This window comes from Phyllostomus hastatus, unplaced genomic scaffold (assembly GCF_019186645.2).
Source record: "Phyllostomus hastatus isolate PE091 unplaced genomic scaffold, TTU_PhHast_1.1 phas_scaffold_39, whole genome shotgun sequence".
NCBI classification, from domain to species: Eukaryota; Metazoa; Chordata; class Mammalia; order Chiroptera; family Phyllostomidae; genus Phyllostomus; species Phyllostomus hastatus.
In genome coordinates this window covers 27,832,116-27,852,988 of record NW_025334028.1, presented here as the reverse complement: position 1 = coordinate 27,852,988, position 20,873 = coordinate 27,832,116, and the positions used below count along the sequence as shown (strand labels likewise).

General features: G+C 34.6%; 1 protein-coding gene across 3 annotated transcripts in view; it reads left to right on the top strand.

Annotated features, from left to right (window-relative positions):
* TBCK (TBC1 domain containing kinase) overlaps positions 1 to 20,873 on the top strand; it is a 186,693-nt gene that overhangs the window by 141,859 nt on the left and 23,961 nt on the right. For all 3 annotated transcript variants that reach the window (XM_045820116.1, XM_045820113.1, XM_045820115.1), the window contains exon 24: positions 12,808 to 12,983. In XM_045820116.1, the coding sequence (XP_045676072.1) occupies positions 12,808 to 12,983 (176 nt within the window). The remainder of the gene's footprint in view (positions 1 to 12,807; positions 12,984 to 20,873) is intronic.

Below are 20,873 nucleotides of genomic sequence, written 5' to 3'. Positions count from 1 at the left end.
TTTTAAGTTCTTCTATGACATTATATAGTTTTCCTGCTTATTTCTTATTAGGATTATGCCTATTTTAGCTTTCTGTTGCTATTATTATTGGGATATTTTATTATATTTTCTAAGCTTTTTAATGTATAGAAAGATTGTTGGCTTTACAAGTAGTTTGGTATAATGATTAAGTATACAGACGTGATTTCTTGAATCTGAGCTCTGCCACCCTATGTGATCAGTTTCCTTATTGTCCATAATATAGAGATAGTAATATTAAATACTTCATGGTGGTGTTGACAGGATTAAATTAGTTAACATATATAGAATGCTACTGGCATACACTAAGCACTGTGAGTTTTCATAAACATCATTGTCCTTCCTCAGCCATATTATTGTTCTCTCATTGTAATAGTTTTTCAGTTGATTCAGATTTTCCCATTACATATCATCTGCAAATTATTGATAACTTTTTCTCTTTTCCAATTTTATACACTTTATATCTTTTTTATTATTTAATTACTTTACCCACTTCTCCTTAACTGTTATATAACAGTGGTAGTGGTGGACATCTTTATTTTACACTTAGATTGTAATGTTTTTCCGTTTTGGAGCTTAGAAGATAAATATTCTCATGTTATGAGAGTACACTCTGATTTCTTGAGAGTTTTATGAAATGTCTTTTCAACAGGTTGTTCTAATATTAAGTAGGAAGTTAAGATAAGCCATGACTATTGACTCCTGAGCTCTTTTTCTCATGCTTCAGCTTTGGAATCAGCTCTAAATCTAGGCTTCCTTTGCAGAGGGCATCAGTCCTATCAGAAACTGTCAGACTTTTAGTTTAAGGCAGAGTTAAATATAAGGTTTTTGCTCCCCACTGGGTGGAAACACCACAAGAATTCATAGAATGGGCAATCCTGTGATTTTAGGAAGGAGTTAGAAAAAAAATTGGCTAGATTTGAAAAGCAGTGAAAGCTTACTAAAATTTACCAGCCAAAGTTAAAAAAGAACTTTTATTAAATTTAGAACACCAAGAAATTCATTGTATCTTGAGTGATTCAAAAGGAAATAATTATTTCTAATAATATATAATTTTAAATTACCTTTCTTGAAAGGTTGTACTAACTTGTAGCTTTATATATTCATTTGTCATTTGTTGGTTAATTGTTGATTAGGTATAGTATTCTTACCATTTATAGCATTATCATTTCAATTAAAGTAGCCTTGTGTATTTTAACCAATAAGTTTATCATCTGGTTTTGTAACAGGATATCTATTTTACTTTCTCTATAGAAACAAACTCTTGAGCACAATATAGCCAGAAATGCCAAAGAATAAAAAAATGTTTGAGTATATAATTGTTCAAATGCATTTTACCATGTTGAAATGTACATGTAGTCATTTCAACATGACTATATGTACATTTTATAGTCATGTAGTATTCAAGGGCTTACCTCACCACAAGAAATATTGCCTTTAACTCCTTTATAAAATAGTTTTCCTTTTCTTAGATTTCCTTTTAATTGCATATTAAGTTATAGTAAGCCAAAAAAGGATATGAAGATTGTTTCTAATTTAACAACTTTAAAATAGAATATATCTAAGATAAATATTGCAATAATTTATCTATTGCATTGCAAGTGATAAATTAGTTGTAATTGCTATTATAATAAACAGATTTTTATACATAAAGTAATTGGATTTTCTTATAAAATTCTGCATTTGTTCATGCTGACTTATGTTTCAGAATCTACAACTCTAGTCAGATCTTAAATGAAATGAAAAATTAGTTTATCCCTAAAATGCTTTTATTTTAAATGAGAAAAAATGAAAAAAATAGTACTAATCAATTTAGCATTATGGAAAGATCTATCTACATTTATCTGTTCATATTCCATAATGTGTATTATGTATTATAAACGTAAAGTACAACTAGGGGATCTCTGCCTTTAGGTTGGTTGTGCATGCATACAGGCTCTCTGATTTCATTAAAAAACAGAATCTCTTCATTTACATGAAAGAAGTTTGAAATACAGCTAAATACATTATGGACATTGAAACGTCTGTATTTATATTCTTTTTTTTTAAAGATTTTATTTATTTATTTTTTAGAGAGGGAAGGGAGGGAGAAAAAGAGAGAGAGAGACATCAATGTGTGGTTGCTGGGGGCCGTGGCCTGCAACCCAGGCATGTACCCTGACTGGGAATCGAACCTGCAACACTTTGGTTCATAGCCCACGCTCAATCCACTGAGCTATGCCAGCCAGGTTGTATTTATATTCTTATAAGCATTGTCTGGGATGGTTTGTAGTGTAGTAAAATAAATGATTAGATAATAGAAACAATTGATGTCCTTCCTTTGTTACAAGATTCTAGATAGTCTTCTATTTTCACAGCTAAAACTTTGAATTTCCCTTCACTTGGAACATCTGAATTATATTAAAATAAAAATGGTTGGCTTATACATGGCATTAGCTGAGTATTCCACAAGATATTAATCACAGTAATAACAGTTAATACCACAAGCGAGTAAGAGCTCCCTACCTTGTCCTTGGCTCATCAGTAACGATGAGAGAGAGATCTCCAGACTTTCTTCCACAGAGATTCACTGAAGCTTCTAGCCAGATATATTTTGGTCATTATATGACATGTTTTGGTTATATAGTGACAGAAGTTATGGGAGAATTTCCCAAGTAACAAGGAACACCTGAGCAAACATGGTAGCGCTTATCACTTCATCATGTAAGGAAAAGAGTAAGAGTGAGAGGGGTAGTGAAGCTGCTCCCACATTCAAGTAAAGGCCAGACCTTGGAAAGTTTGAGTTTGGGATGAAAATGTCAGTTGTACTGACTAAAATACTGTGACCTCTAAGCCACCATCTGGCTCTACTCTGAGTCTCAGCTGCCGTTGAAAGCTGAGCATAGCGTTGTATGTGGAATAGCAGCTCTATCACATTCCTGAAGGAAGGTACACAAATTCTACCTTTAGCAGCTTCGCAGAGGAGCTGCTGCCTTGTTTAACTTTTTAAATCTTGTTTACTTCAGCCTAGGGAATTTATCAGGTTCTAATTTTATTTTGAAAACTATTCATAGCTCATAGAAACTAATACACAGTAGCACTGTCCACCTCTCCCGACACACGTTGCCACATTGACCCCTTTTTGACCCAGAAATCACTGATATGAGAGTGATTCACTTACTCTAACCTCCATCTCTTCTGCCTCACTTCAACCAATTTAAGCTGTGAAATTTCCCAGTTACTTGGCTTGAAATGCATGAGTTCTTATTAATCTAAGTTTATATAAGTATGTGATGCTTTATGAACAACACTTTGCTAAGCCTCACAATTTGAATCACTCCTGAATCTCTTTTGTAGAAACTCCTCTGGTGATGTTAAGAATTATGTACAGGTTTCTAACTTACCTAACTCAGGAGGTAAGCAAGAATGTGGGCACCTGTTACCAGCTGAAAAATCAATCAGAAATTAGGCAGTAGAATTCTAGAGCCAAAGTGAACATATCTACTCCTGCCCCTTCCTTTTAAACATGACATAATTGAAGACTAGAGAAATGAAATATCTCCAAAATGTTATTGTACATCAAAGGGAAAACTACTCTCTTTACAGAAATTCAGCTTGCACATAATTTTTCAGGGACACATCTGTGAAAACTTGCCTAAAATCCATAATCACTGAAAAAAAAAACTATCTCCACTATTCTTTTGTTTCATATTCATGTACGTTATCCCTCTTTTATTTGAGGGAGAAAAATCTATCTCTAGTGTGAGAGCTACATTATGCAGCTTCCAGGGCATGACAGTTTTATTTCAAACTCCATTTTAGGTGCTGTATTTCTACATCAGAAATAGCAACTTCTCTGTATTTTTCTCTAAAAACAAGGGAGAAATAAAAACAGTGACATGCTACTGAAACAATTCATTATTTTAAATATATGGATAAATATATCTTTGTAGATTGATAGTATTTGAAGGTAGTTTTTCTTTAATATTCCAATGAGATAGTAGTTAATGTCTGTCTATGCCATTTGCAAAAGCCTGTCCCTCCTCATACATGACCTTGAAATATCTAGCTCTAAGAGAGAAGAGTCTATTTATTGTAGACATGTGGAAAAATAAGAATTGACAGAATTTCCCTAAAGAATCTCACCTTTATGTATTTCCAAGTCTTGTTAATATTTTATATAATGTAAGATTTTTCTCAGAAGACTATATGGATATGCCTGCTAAAATTAGGATTTCTTCCTGCCAATTTTTCTTTTTTCTTCAAACTGTTTACTCTTTCTCATGACTTAAACTGTAATTTCTATGCTGATAATTCCAAACATGTGACCCTTTAGCCATGACTTCCCCCATGACTTTTGTTGGTGGCTTCTGTTATTTCATCACATATTAGAAGAGCCTTTTTGTCTCAACATAGGGACAGCATCACTGAGCCTCCTGTTACAACTGTGTGTATTATATTATATATAGCAAACATTTTAGCTCCTTCTCTGGGAGATACAAAAAATATATAAGAAATTTAGGCTATTGATGTACCCAGCTCTGTGTTGTCATCTATGTATTTATATTGATCCAGCCCTTCTCCTAGAAACATCATATATCACATGAAAAAAACCTTTGAGAACACTTTCGCAAGTTGTCCTCAAGAAAAAGTGTGTATTTATTGTGTTAAAATATAAATTATTTAATTCATGGTTAGCCCTGTGATGCTCCCTGCCTTATAAGCATGTCTAATTTTTTAAAAGATTTTATCTATTTATTAATTTTTTCATTTATTTTAGAGAGAGGAGAAGGGAGGGAGAAAGAGAGGAAGAGAAACATCAATGTGTGAGAGAAACATCAATTAGTTGCCTCTCTCATGCCCCTAACTGGTGGCCTGGCCTGCAATCCAGGCATGTACCCTGAATTGGGAATTGAACTGGTGACCCTTTGGTTTGTGGTACAGTGCCCAACGCACTGAGCCACAACCAGTAAGGGCATAAGCATGCCTACATTTGCTTTTTATACATTCTGATTCACATTCTACTTTTCCTTTAGAAGATTATTTTTTGTATTCCAGTTAGTGTTCTGATTATAATTATTTGGTGAAATTTAATAGTCTTTTTTAAATATTTGCCTTTTGTTAACATTTTTTATTGTTCAGGTACAGTTCTCTCCATTTTCCCCCTACCACTCCCTCCCACCCTTAAAATATTGTTTTGCTGAAAACTCAGATAGAGCTCTCTCTGTAGGAAATGTATAACAATGTATCTCATTTCCGTGCTGCCTTATTTTAAGTTCTTAAATTCCAAAATATTTACCAAATGCTACTTCGCTTTCAAAGTAAAGAGATTATAAATTGAATCAAAGAACCTGTTCTGCAGACATTCTGAGGTCACCCTGTGCCTGAGAAAAATCCTCAGAAGTTTGATGTGCCTGGAGTTGTGCTATTACCTGCATGTTTCTATTGTTTATATTTATATTCTTTTATATTTATATTATTGATATTTATTCCCACCCACTGTAAATATGTTTTAGAATCCTTCATTTCCAAAAAGGCTTGGAGAGGCTAGTATTTTCTAAGATTTTTCTCTCACTCTCCCACCTACATCTAAACACACACACCACACACTAGTGTTTTATATGAAAACTGCTTTTATCCATAAGGAAGGGTGTCTGTTATTTGTTTTTTAATCTACTAACATGTGTACATTATACATATGATCATATATAGAGCTGTTTCTGAATGCAGGATAAAAATATATTACTCTTAAAAGTAACAAAATTGTGGCTAAGAAAAATATCAACCACTTAGGTGTTGATCTACTAAATCATTTTCCACTATTTTATGTTAAACTAGGAAAAATATAATTATGTAGTGATGATGATAACTTTACATCTGTGTTGGTAAAAGTTTGGAAAATTATATTAATTTTTTTCATGTACTTCATAGGACTTTTTTTCTGAATTCTTCATACATTTGATGAAGAGAGGAAAAACATCAGTTTATTCAAATATTTCTTCATACAAAAGGCAGAGTCCTTGCCAATGAGACATTTCAGTAAACCTCAAAATTCTTATCCAGTCATCTGTATTAACATTTATATGTCACGTTTTTAAACTTGAGTGTGTGAAAGCCTGCCCTACTTACTGATATCTTTTTTATAATTATTAATTTTTACCTGAAAATAAGAATAGTAATGATTTGTTTTTCTTTAACATCACCATATGTTATCCAGTGCCACATTTACCTATAATGTGCTCGATTACCTATAATGCTGCGTGTAGTCACAGCTTCTTATTTGTGAAGCCTTTTTGTAATGCTGTAAAAATTTGATAAGAAATGTCTTCAGACAAATTAGATTTATAGTTTATGAAGTCTTTAAGAGAGTTATATAATAATAATAATGCTAGCTTAAAAATTGTACATTTTATAAATGTTTTTATATATGTATGAAAATATATGAGGTCTATGCAGAAGCCATGTAATATGAAATGTAGAGACATTTATTCCCCATGCCTCATCATTCCCCTTCAAAGTAGGCACTTTGGGACTTCCACACAGTTCTCCCAGTCACCATCAGCTGTCCCTTCATATTTTCCCAAACCTCATTGATGGTCTGAAATCTCTTCCTCTCAAAGGTGATTTTAGTTTTTGGAAAAGCCCGAAGTCACAGGCCACCAAATCTAGGCTGTAGGGGGTCTGAGTTACCTGAGTGATTTGATGTTTCGCCAAAAAGTGTGATGCATGAGTGGGTGCATTGTCTTCATGACATTGCCAATCATCAGCTGCCTATAGCTGCAACCTTCTGAATCATTTAGTAGTTTCGGTGGAGGAATGTTCAAGCTTAACACAAAGTTTGATGCAGATTCGTTGCTCTATTGGCTCAGTCATTTTGAATGTGATGACCACACTGTACACATGCTCACTCAATGGCTTCTACCGCCCTCGCTGACTAGTACAGTGAAGTCATCGTTGTTCACACATGTGCATTCCAGTCCACTCTCCTTGGCTACCAGGTTACAATGATGTATGCAAACCATTTTTGTTATATTAACAATGGCTGGACTTTTTCCAGAAAGACCATACACACACACACACACACACACACACACACACACACACATATCTATGCATACATATACATCTATACACACACACACATATGGGGGGAGAGAGAGAGAGAGAGAGAGAGAGAGAGAGAGAGAGAGAGAGAGAGAGAGAGATTTACTATGATATACATTCCCAAACTGGTGTCATAGTGAATTTATAATTTTTAGGGTCTTTCTCTGCATGATAATATATTCTGAATATTTTTCCTATTAAGAAAATGTTTTTTCTAAAATATGATTTTAATAGACAAATAATATTTGTTTACATAAATTTAAAGCCATTTCTTTATCCTATCCCATTTTTTACCAGTTTTATTAGATTTTCCTGATTATTTTTCTTTTTCTTAGAAAGTTATTGTGTCATCTAGAAAAAAAATTTATTTTTTCCAATATTTATACCTCTTATTTATTTTTCTTATTGTCTCCATAGCAACTGACATACCTGTAATAAATAATATTGCTGATATCTGTAATTTTCATTTTCTAAGTCTGCCTCTGTGGTTTTCATTTTACTAAGTCTGCCTCTGTGGTTGATCATTAAATAGAATATCAAATATTTAAGTTAAAGAAAATCTGTCTTAAAGAACATCTTTTATCATTCTAATTAAATTTCCTTCTGATTTGTGTTTACCATGAGTTTTTCTATTTCTAAAACTGGGAATAAATGTGAAGCTTTTTACATATGTCCTTATGTCACCTATAGTGATGATTATATACTTTGTGTCCTTTAATTAAAGGTGATTAATCATTTTTTAAATTGTCGTAATGTTAAACCATCCTTCATTACTGGAATCTCTACTTTGTCATTGTATGTTATTCTTAAATAGCTACTGCCTTTGGTTTTCTACTTCTGAGAATTTTTTTTTAAATCTCTACTCATATGGAATACTGATGAAGGTGTGTGTGTGTGTGTGTGTGTGTGTGTGTGTGTGTGTGTGTGTATTTTGTGCTCTCTTTATCAAATGTACATATCAGGTAAGGTAGCTTCATTAAATGGCCTGGGTACTTCTCAGTGTTTTCTTTGCCTTAGAACAGTGACTAAATCATAAGGATTCCCCAGTCTTTGAAAGAGGCATAAAATTGTTTGGGGGCAGGGAATGTATTTGGCATCTTTTTTCAAAGTAATCATTTAAAAACTGAAGAATTTTACCTGTACTCACTGCCTACTCTGATTTCCTATGACTTTTGAATACACACACACTTCCCCACACACACATATTCTCTTCAGCTCAGTGTAGGTCTATTGGTATACAGGCATATACCAATGCAGATTTCCCATATGCAGATTTTTTGCTCATTTGGGAATAATAGAATCAATATTTTAGTAATTGAACAATATAGATTTGTATATAGTATTATTTTTCAAGCATTTTACATGCTTATATTTTTCTCATTTATATATAATTAGAAATGAGAAAGAAAAAGAATATACAGCTGTACTTGTTTAAAAATAATTAATTATAAAAAAAATAGTTACCTGTGGTGACATTCAAAAAAACAAAAAGGATATAAAAATATATTGTTTATATTTTTCTTATTTCTGATCATGCATGCATGTATATAGTTCATATACAGATTTTCTAGCTTTACTGATTTTCTGGAAAATCAACTTTAGTAGTTTGAGTACTTTTTCTTTATTAATGTGTTTATTATCATTAAATTATTTTGCCTGTTTTCCTAATAATTAAAAACTTTAATATCCACCTAACTTCATACAATTAATTAGCGTATATTTTGAAAACTTTCTATAATAGCAACTATCATCTTCAATTTTTCAGGTAAGGAAAGGGAAGACGGCTGTGAGAAATGATTGAGGTAGATACAGATTTTCATGTTCTCGATTAGCCACCACAGTGCTCAGAGACTAGAGTTCATCTGATGATTTGCCATCCCTCAGGATTTCATCTGATAATCCAGACATAAGAATAGATTTTGCTCTGTAGCATTATGTAATCATATTTCATTTACTCATTTAGTGATTTTATTTTATTCACTCATTCAAAATAGCTATTGAGTTTCTTTGTGCCATACCTCATACTAGCTTTACAGATAAAAATATGAAAAGACATGGAAACTGCACACCACATAGCACAATATTACTCAGGAAAAGTAATAGAAGATTTATAAATATTATTCATTTATAGTCAACAAATATTTTAATACCTTTTTGTGTCTGGTAATGTACTGTGTCCTGGGGAGGAAAGAGGTGTAAAAGCCATTTTCCTTGTCCTTGAGGAACTGTCAATCTAATAGGAAGTGAATAATCCTGTTGTAATAACTGTGTGTACCACATACCTGTGGGGACACAAAAGAGAAACTAAATCTGTGAGGTGTTAAAAATAAGGGCTCTCGTCACAAAGGTAGTAATGTTTCAGCTGACACCTGAAAAGTAAGCAGTGATTCATCAGATGGACAAAGTTGCATCTAAGCAGAGGAAACAATATGTGCAAAGGTGCAGTGGTATGATAAAGCAAATAGTATGTTAACACCAAAGCATAAAATACAAGGTAGTGAAGGGTGAGAAAATAGGTAAAACAGGATGTGAGACACCATTCTAAAATACTTAGTGGAGATGAAGAACTTGTAGGAGAGGTTAAATATCATACCCAAAGTCACACACTGATAACTGGATGGCCAAAATTTGGGTCCAGGTATCTGACTTCAAAGCCTAGAGCCTGTGGTCTCCTGCCTACTACACACAGGGATGACTTTGTGATGGGATTTATATGCTATACTAAGGAATTTGGATTTAATTCTCTCATTGTCTAGGAACCATTCAGTGTTTTTAATTATAAAAGTTATGTGGTAAGATTTTTCTTTTTGACACAAATGGCATTTGGAAGATGGATTAGAAGGAATGACTTTAGGTAAAGAGGGAAGCTGAGAAAAAAGGAATGGAGAGAGAGGTGACAACTTCTATAGTCCATGCAAGGGAGAATGAAGTGAGACAGGACTATGTATTGGAATAGATTCAGGAGATATTATGGTGGAACTGGGACTATGTTAGATGGGAATGAGGAATAAGGAAGAATGAGTCAGTGATGTTCTAGATTTCTGTCTTGGGTAACTAGGTTGAAGTTAGTTCCTGGATTCATGACAGAAAATATGAAAAATGTTCTGGATGCCAACCCTGTATTCATATGTTAAAAATGCCTCTTTAGTTATTTAGGAAGATTTATATATGAAACATAAGTGTATACAGTTATGCCCCTAAGGTTGCTGGTTGCATATACAACATAAAGGTAAACAGGTACACTGTCATTAAAACTCTACAATTTCAGACTCTTAGCAGACATGACAGAGTCATTCTCCCAATAGTTTAATGAACACAGCAAAATGCTTTTCTTGTTACAAATATGTGCTTGTTTGGTTAATATTATCACTAATACATTTACATATTCATTCAGAGAGCGCAGTCTGCTGAAAGATGGCTTTTTTCAGTAAAACTGCTAATAAGTTCTCAAACTGATTTCTAGTACTTGGACATCTATACTTAATATGCTTTGTATATGAAGGTTCTTGGACAGAACTGATCATTAACAGATGTTTTCAGAGTCATTGTATAGTTATCCTAAATTCTTCTACATTGTCCATAAACAAAGTCCCATATTTGAAATCATACACAAGACAATGCCAATAACCATGATACTAAGTGAGAAAAAAGTTGTACAGAGGGAGTTTTATTTTTATGCCTCTATGTGGAAACTATACAATGAGTAGTAAAAATGTATATAAAACTGTGTAATAAAAGAAAAACTACATTCTGTATTTTTATTTTTTCTTTTTTAAAATATATTTTATTGATTATGCTATCACAGTTGTCCCATTTCCCCCCACCTCCCTGCACCCCCCCTACCCATACCCCCTTGCTTAGTTCATGTCCATGGGTTGTTCATGTAAGTTCTTTGGCTTCTCCATTCCCCATGCTGTTCTTAACCTCCCCCTGTCTATTTTGTGCCTACAAATTATGGTTCTTATTTCCTGTTACTTTTCCCCCATTCTCCTCCTTCCCCTTCCCCACTGATAACCCTCCATGTGATCTCCATTTCTGTGATTCTGTTCATGTTCTAGGTGTTCACTTAGTTTGTTTTTATTTTTTAGGTTCAGTTGTTGATAGTTGTGTTTGTTGTCATTTTACCGTTCATATTTTTTGTCTTCTTCTTCTTAGATCTAAGTCCCTTTAACATTTTGTGTAATAAGGGCTTGGTGATGATGAGCTCCTTTAACTTGACCTTATCTGGGAAGCACTTTATCTGCCCTTTCATTCTAAATGATAGCTTTGCTAGATAGAGGAATCTTGGATGTAGGTCCTTGCCTTTCATGACTTTGAATACTTCTTTCCAGCCCCTTCTTGCCTATAAGGTTTCTTGAGAAATCAGCTGATATCTTATGGGACCTCCTTTGTAGGTAACTCTCTCCTTTTCTCTTGCTGCTTTTAAGATTCTCTGCTTATCTTTAATCTTGGTAGTGTAATTATGATTGCCTTGGTGTCTGCTTCCTTGGGTTCAACTTTTTTGGGACTCCTGCTAGAGAGTTTTTATAAGTTTATTTGAGCCAAATTGACAGCAGTTGCCAGGAAGCAAAATCTCAACAGATTTAGAAAACGCTCCAGAGAATGACAGTTTTGCACCTTATTTTATACATTAAAATCAAAGGAGGAGGCATATGAAGGGTTACATGAAATTTATTGGTGGTCGTCAATTAGAGAGACAGGAGAAAGCAAAGCAGAGAAATCCCTGAGAGTGGATAAAGAATAAAAACAAACAGACACATATTTCTTGTACATTGGTGGGTATAGGACAGTTAACAACATTTAGGGTACATACAAGTGGTATGCTGGAGAACAAGTTAACAACGAGGGGTTCCATGATCTGGTAGGAGGTTGTGCTCTGAAAGATCTGGAAAAAAGTGGATTACCCACGTATTTCAAAGATGTGTTATCATATATGCAAAAAGACAATAGACAGGTTCAGTTAAGGTAAAGATTGACCTTTGTCAAGGAAGATACTGGCCTAGGACATGCCTACCTGCCATGGCTTGCTTTTAGTTAGGAATTTTTGTGTTCACACAATCAGTCCTGTGTCATTACTTGAGGTCTCTGAGCTTGTGAGGCAGCCATGCAGTGTCCCCTGAGCTCGTTAGGGTTAGTGTGCGGCTCCTTTTTTGTCCACAACTGTCAATTTGGTTTACTATCCAAGAAAGCATTATGTTGCTCTTACTCCTCTCTGACAATCTAATTTCCAGTCAACCATTTATATGTGATATAAATTAGGTTATAAAAGTTGAATGCATATATTAAAACTACTATCTTTAATTAGTATGAATACTGAGTTACATTACAGTGCAATTTCTCATATTATCAGAGCTTGTAATTAATGTGATTCATAACAACTATAATTATAGTTAAAGAAAAGTGAATGTGCTTAAAAGAGCAGCTTTTAAAGATACACAGTACTTTCATAAGTAAGAATGTTTCTCATCTGTTTCTATCTCATTTGAACCACGAGCTTGTGGTAGACAAAAGTATAATGTTTTCCTGTGTGTGTGACTAATGAAAAAGTAAACCCCAGCAGTAAGGAATACAGTCACACAGTAGACTATGAGATGGTTTCCTGTTCTTCCACATAACTGTAGTGACTGATATTCAGATATTTTATACTGGCTTAGTTTGTCTCTTTGTATTATTCTCAATATTGTGTTATTTGTGCATTTCTTTCAGTCAAGAGAAGCCATTCCATTAAATGACCTAAAGTCAGAAGTTTCACCCCGGATTTCAGCAGAGGACCTGATTGATTTGTGTGAGCTCACAGTGACAGGCCACTTCAAAACACCTCCCAAGAAGACAAAGTCCAGTAAACCAAAGCTCCTGGTAGTAGACATCCGGAATGGTGAAGAGTATCCTTTGCACATGCGGTTTAGTGGGTGGTGCTGTTCTCTTTAAAGGGCATGTGGTTAAAAACAATGAACATATCTGGGATTCCTCTGAATTCAAACAGCTAAGTAACTCTCCTACTGGGTTCCCGAATAGACTTGCATAATGTTTCATAAGATAATGTTACATACCAGAGATCTTAAAATCTTTTCCAAACAAAACCAGAATGTTGGGATATTTTCTTGGTTTTTGTATTCCTCTGGTGTGTGTTGCTGTTCTTGGGGCATTTGAATCTTTCCTGTTCTAGATGAAATTTTTGCAAAGATGAGGAGTATTTACCTGGTCTTCCTCATAGGCTAGAGAGTTTGCCAGATCTCAACAGGAAGGTTGTACTTATAATTTTCAGAATATCGGCAGCTTATGGAGAACATGTTAAAGTACTTTCCACTAACATTAAATGTACCATAATTTCTGGTGATTTTGCTTGACATTAAAGTATAAATAAGTACAAAATGGTAACAGTACAATCTTTCTCCTTATATTTTTATCATCTGTTAGATTTTTCAAAGTTTTTTAAATAATCTCTTTTTTAAGTAATCTCTGGCTAAGAGAAGCCAGATATTTTAAATAAAATAAAGTTTTTCTTTGAAACTCAATTTATAAAATATAAGGGAAAATGTTTTATAATTAATTTTCTCCATGAGTTAACATGTATAGCATTTACTAACTATAAATGAGAATTATATGTAAATGAGGATTAGCAGGTTGGTGGTTTTATATGCTAAAATTGGAATATAATTTTCATGTGCATATTTTAATCACAATTTTTGAAATGAAATTCAAGCCATACATTTACAGAATTCCTAAAGCAATTCATAGAATCTTTGATTACTGATAATAAATTTGAGAACCCACTAATTCAAATGACATATCCCCATCTTATTGTGAAAAGTTACTTAAACTGTGAGACCCCTGAGTTTGGAAAGGGTATCCATGTTCATGTCCCTGGTTGTTAGAGCTTCAGGGTTACTGGAAGTTCCTTAGCAGAGAAGGTGAGTGGACTGACTCCCAAAAGAAGCATTGAATTCCAGTGGACTGGTCAGGGACCCCTGGTCTTGAAGTTCTTATCTGTTACCTTCAAGGGCTTAAAATACTTACAGCTTTTAACTTTCAAACGTACGTTTCTTTTGATTGAACTTTAGTCATAGTCTCTAACAAAACCATCAAAAAGCATAGCATTATAGTGTAGCACCTTATTTTAACTTTAGAAACTATTACAAAATAATTAAAATAGTTTGTGCATATATCATTCTTGTGATATTTTCTTTCAAATAATTACCTATTTGGAATTTAAAAATACACACAATATGGAAGTAACATTTAGTCCTAGGTTTTCCAAACCTCATAGTCTAATTTTTTTAATTGATACTGTCCTTATTTTCTTCTTATTTTGTGCTAGCCTAAACATTGTTCTCTGATGAGTGTGGATAAGTCACCTAACGAAGGAGTGCCTTTGTGTCATCCCACAGCACTTGACTCAGAGTTGTAACTAGGCAGAGACCTGGGTTGGTCATTTTACTGTCTACAGTTGCAAGCTAAATGGAGAAATCAGTATTGCTGTGTGCCACTTGGTGGCGGGGGTGAGGGTAGGGACTGGTTGAAGAGAAAGAAGAAAAGAAAATAAAGTCACTTACCTTTCATGATCCTCCCAAAGGATCCAACTTGGGAAATTTTTTAAATCCCCTTTTGAAAGCCTGCTTTAAAACCAAGGTATTCTTAAAGGTGGGCCATTTATACTGACAGCATTCCTGACTTTTTCTCCCTTGTGTCCTATTATTTTACTGCTTGTCTACCAGTACTTCTTTTCCACCTCTAAATACCAAATGTTGGTACCTGTGTATCAATTATGGTGCTTTGAAGGAATCCACAAGCTTGAACTCTTTTCCAAGAGTCATTAGGTGTCATTGAGTCTCTTCTAGTATCCAGAACACAGGAAGAATGGAGAGCTGTGGGTTCTAAGATCCCCTTTGACTGAGGTATCCAAACTGCCTACCTATGACCTTCCAAGGCTGGAAAACTCATAGACATTTCATAATCTCTTTTGTTGCATTTGATCATATTATGAGGAAATAAGTAACATGTCTTTCTTACTCCATTAATCTTAAAGTCTGTTCTCAAGGAGTTAAAGGCAGGGAGAAAGTTGTGCACAGCAATGAAGAGATTCATAAATTTATTACTTCAAATTAATAGGTTAGAATGTGATATTTGATTTTTTAGATATCATCAATAGCAACCAATCAATATTACTCTCTATAGTCCAATGGATATTTTTAAGGAGAAGGTATATATAGTTCTATTCACTAGATTGCTTTTAGTATTAAGAATATGAAACATTAAAATATTTTATTTGGAAAATAAATGAACAATAAAGATAAGTGCCAAATGAGTGGTACAAACAATGCATCAGCAAGCAAGTAACCTCTGGTTAAGAGAAGGAAGGTGTAGCTAGTGCTCATGTCATTTTAATCTTTGTAGCCCCAGCATCAGAGTGGCACTTAGAGAGTACCCAGAAAACATAGATATAAGGAAAAAGGCAGGACGGCAAACGTAGCGCCCTACGCTTTCTTACCTGTACCCTCATAGTTATAACATAAAGAGACTGTTGGCAACATGTAAGCCCTTTTGCACTCTGTAAGTGATCCACTGACTTCTGAGGCCTTTCTTCCTTTAAACGCAGATGCAAGACAATATTTACAAGAAGTCAGGAGAAGCAAAATTTATAGCTAGAAGCATTTATCTAACCAAACATTCATTCATTCAACACATATAGACTGACTGTCTTAGTATGTGCTGGCCTGGAATTAGTGTACTAGATTTTGAGGATTTGTTGTGAACAAATGACCAATTCCTTGCAGTCATGGAAATTATATTTTAATTGGAAAGATAAATAAATATATTGATCATATGATCTTTAATAGCAATAAGTGCTATACATAAAAATAAAGCATGGCAAAGAACAGAGGTAGTTTTATAAAGTACTCAGAGAGGGCCTCTGAGAAAAGGTGATATTTTAGCACAGCTGAATGATATAAAGAGGCAGGCTATAAATGATACGGGGAGGAACATTCAGGCAGAGCAAGTATGAGAGCAAAGACCCTGGTGTATGAACATGCTTGGCTGTTTTGGACCAGCAAGGAGACCAGTGAAGAAATAGATGAAGTCGAAGGCTTCAAGTCATGGAGATGGTATGGTTCGGTCAGAAATCTCCATACTGTGATTTACTAACATGCCATTAAGTTTGCGATACCTATAATTGCTAATTCCTGAAAATCCCCAATTAGGGATTTATGCTGTTGACTTAAGACTTCTTATTACCCTGTTGAAAATGCAAATGTATATGGTGCAGTGTTAGGCCTTACTGGAACTGATTTCTAATAATAGCTACCATTAAGCTCTCACTATGTGCCAAGCATGGTGCTAGCCCTAAGATGTAGATACTGTTAATATCTCTATTAAACTGATAAAGAAACTGGAGCTTAAAAAGACTAAGCAACTTGACCAAGGCCAAATAATTGGTGGTTGGTAGATCCAAGCTCATGCTCCTCAGCTTTATACAAGCAGCTCTTTGGTTCCTGCATAGGCTGTTAAGCACAAACACAACTGAAACAAAAGAATTCATATAAATTAATAACTGAACAAGACATATATTGATTGAAAACTATACTCATTTCTTCCTATCTTGCAAACATCTATGACTTTCGGTGCTGAATATATAGGGCACCTAGTCCCAAGTGAACAACCCACCAACAGTTGTCGTTGTACAGACACAGTCACGGATTCAAGGAACACTGAATGTTTTAAAGTGTGGACAGCGAAGATGGAATACTGTGTGGGACGAAGCATTAGAAATGTTTTTTCCTACTATAATGACAACTTATACTATTTAACCCATTCAGATATTTTTTTATTAAATTTTCTCCAAAACTATCTCCTAGATGCTTGTGTTTTAAAACAACAAATTAAAACCTATTGGAATCCTCATAATATTTTTAAAGGAATCATTTTTATAGAATATCTCTTAATTCTGACCAAGGTAAATATTTGCAATTAAAGTCTGAGGTTTTTGTGACTTTACCTATCTGTTTAAGTAATGAATAGATATGTAATACTAACATATTTTAAAAATAGTTTTATATTTCCCTTGTCAACAAAATGTAGTTCTATACCGTGGGGCAGGGGGGCACAGGAAGTAGCAACTCTGTAACACCAAAGGAAAGGTCTATTTTGCTTTTGTAGATTTTTAAACAGAAAAACTGTATCTAACAGAATTCTTACATTTTCATATAGGTGAAAATTTTGCTTTTCTAATTTATGCTTTTAGGAGATTAAAGTCTAAAATTAAGTTTCATCTCATCTTTTTTTACCTCTGTAAAATAATTGAAATGATTGTTTATGAAGGGAATGAAGGCAATTTTACACTTCAGCAAAATAAGTTACTGTATACCAATGAACTTAAAGGACAATGTTACTATCTACTCCCTTGACTCTTCCTTTGTATATAGGGAAGGAAAATCTTTTTCCTGTATTCTTCTAAGCTCTTGGCTGGGGCCCCTGTAACAGAAGACAAGTTAACAAGAGCAAAGCATATGAATGTATCTAATAGAAGTTTTATGTAACATGGGGACTTTTATAAATAAATGAAGACCTGAAGAAGTGCTTAAATCTGAGCATTTTTATGCAGGTTTAATAAAAAGTGGATGGTCCTGGGAAAATGTGATAGGGCAAAAATGTGGTTAAACTAGGGGAAACTTGCAAGGCCTGTGCATTCAGGTTCTCTCATGATCCCCCTATCTTGGTGCTAAGAATGTTCCTATCCTCTGGTCTGGGGAGGGCACTTCTCAGTTGCAGGTTTTATGACCTGATTCAGGGGAAGATCAGACAGTCCTTTCTGCACATGTCATTTCTCAAATTCCTGTGGTTTAAAATATTCAGTAAGCCAAGATGTTCTATTTGGGGATAACATGTCCTAAGCCCTGTCACCTGAAATTCTTTCAAAGTTTCAGTCATTGAGCTTGTAATATACATATTCTCAATTAAAATACAAATACCCTGCAAGGGGTAATATTTTAATCTATTGTCAGTTTTTGTGATTGCAGGTGATGAGGTGCGTATCAACAATCTGAGGAAAGTACCACTAACCTTGGTGGGCGCCAGTGAGGGTGGGGAGCACAGAAAAGGAAAGCCGGAGGGCATGACAGGCTTCAGCCCCGACAGTAGGGAATAATCCCAAATTTAGGATAATGAACCATAGAGGTAATCTAGTCTTAATTCTCAATATTACAGCTGAACAGCTTATATCAAAGAGGTAAAGCAGCAACGTTTTTGCTGAAATCATATTTTTGTTTCTATAAGAAAAAATATGAAATGTTAACCTAGGTAACATTAAGTCACCTAGATTATGTTTGTTGTGTCAGTTGTGTTTGTGCATTGGTATATTACTGGGATTTCAAACAATATGTACAAACAATATGTAATTATGTGTTTTAAAGAGGAATGGAAAACATTTCCCTTGAGGTGGCATAAATTCTGTAAGTCATGTTGGTAGTTGCAAAGATAATACACAGCCAAACTGTTGTTTTCTTGAATAGTTCTAAATATTTTGAGTTTCAAATTTTAGGAGTTCATAGTCAGAGCGGTGTTAGTCATGTAAACGTGCGGTCTAACCGGTCTTATCTGTAACGAATACTTTGAGGGAACATCACTCTCATTTGTTTGAAGTTGGGGCTGTTTTTGCAGCTTTATTTGCAAAACTCCTACCTTCTTTTTTATGTTGGGAGTTATAGGAAAGACCATCTCAGGCCTAAATATTTTTATATGAAAAACACACAAACTCAGTTGCTTTCATTATTATACCATGTGTTTTATCCTTAGGAATGCTAGTATTGTTCTTGTGTCTGTATCCTGAAGAATTAATTTTTTTTTTTTAGTTTTTTTCAGCATGTCTGCGATACTTGTATGCAGAGCAGGATAGATAATAAAGGAGGTTTTATAAAGTTTGTTTTTTTTTTATCCCATTTGTCTCTAGGTTCAAACCACCACAATTAAAATTTCTACCTCATTGTATTTATTCCCTTATCTGAATGGATCTGGAATAATGTGGGCATATATGGCATCCACTGCTGAGGAATGTATCCTCTGTCTGGATTAATAGTTAGCTGTGAGCAGTCGATTTACTGTTGAAGAGCTCCCATTTGCTCTGAGACCCAGGTCCTGAGTGCCATACAGTCTCATTTGATCAGCCAGGTAATCCTATTTGAGGACCTGCTTTGCCAATGAAGAAACAGAGTTAAATCAGAACCCATGCCCAACAAGAGCTCACAGTCTTGTGACTAAGACACACATTAAATAGATAATTATAATACAGCATGAAATGGTCTATATCTGAGGCATACCCAGAAGGCCATGAGAATGTAAGGATGGCCACCTAAGCCAGGTGGTGCCTGAGATGGGTCTTGAAGGACAAGTAGAAGCTACCTGAGCAATGAAGAGAGAGAGGACTTTTCAGACTGAAAACACCAACTGCCTGGGTGCATGGGGAGGGTGGGGAGGACACGTGCAATGAATCACCAGGGCTCTGCATGTGCAAGGCTGGGACGGGAATTTTTTTTGTAAAGAAACTTTCTAGAATGTGAACATTTACCTATGTAATTTACCTATATAATATACCTATGTTATTCTTAGAACTGCTATTTATTCTGTCTGCTTGATTAAACTGTGGTGCATGTACTGGCAGTACTGTTATGGAGACTGACTTAGAAATACAGGAAAGTCTTCATATTTCAGACACCTAGAAAAACAATGCACGTCATCCTTAACTGTTCTAATAATCCAACTTTTGTCACAAAAAATTTCAAAGTACTTTTTCTGATCTATCTGTACATTGGCTACCAGATTTTGTTTAATGTGAAAATGTATCTTTATTACAAGCACATACTTGAATGCTTTTGGTAATACCTGCCAAATGGAATTTTGAATTGAGTAGTATGTTTGGGGGCTGGGGCACAGCTTATTGTAACAGGGTAAGGTCACCAGTTACCAGAGAAAAATGCTTACTAACATATATCACAGAGTGCTCTTAGGGCACTAAACAGCTCTGTTCAAACACCTGGCCCGATGTGTTTAATAACTGCTATAATAACTAGATGCCTTTATGTTTTTATAGCTACTTTTATTCCATAGTCACCAAATTTCTAATATATGGCTGAACAAATCATATATAGAAGACACTCAAATGTCACTTTAGCTTATATACCCTGAGCATTGTATTGTATCTTCATTTCTGATTAAGGAGAGAACCTGATTGACTCAGCCTACATCAGGTATCCCTTCACCCTCTCCCTCCCTACTATGCTGTCACTCATGATTGTGGCAGGATCATCTGATATGAACATGACAGCCAAGACTCACCCTTTCATCAGGTCAGTAGTTGAGCCCCCTTCAACAAGAAAGCAGGACACTGGAGACCAAACATGTCTGCTATAGTATTTGACCAAGATCGGTTTGTATTTCTATTGCTATTGTAAAAACACTAAAAAAGAATGTTCACAGTTGATCCGGGCTGTTTGATAAACAGAAATCCTCTGGCACCAGAGTCAGATGGGCAGATGTATATACATTTGCTGAAAATATTTGAGTTGTTAGGTTCTTTGTGGTATCAAAAATTTTCATTGTGAGGTGTGTTCTTACTGAAATAAAAGTACTGCCAGAGTAATTATATGCTGAGAACAAAGTCATTACTGGTCATGAGAACTGCAGTTGAGAATAATGAATAATTGTAAATATTAAGAAACTAGTGCTGATGAAGTCCACGGATACTCTGCCCATGATCATAAGTTGTGTCCATTCCAGAAGAC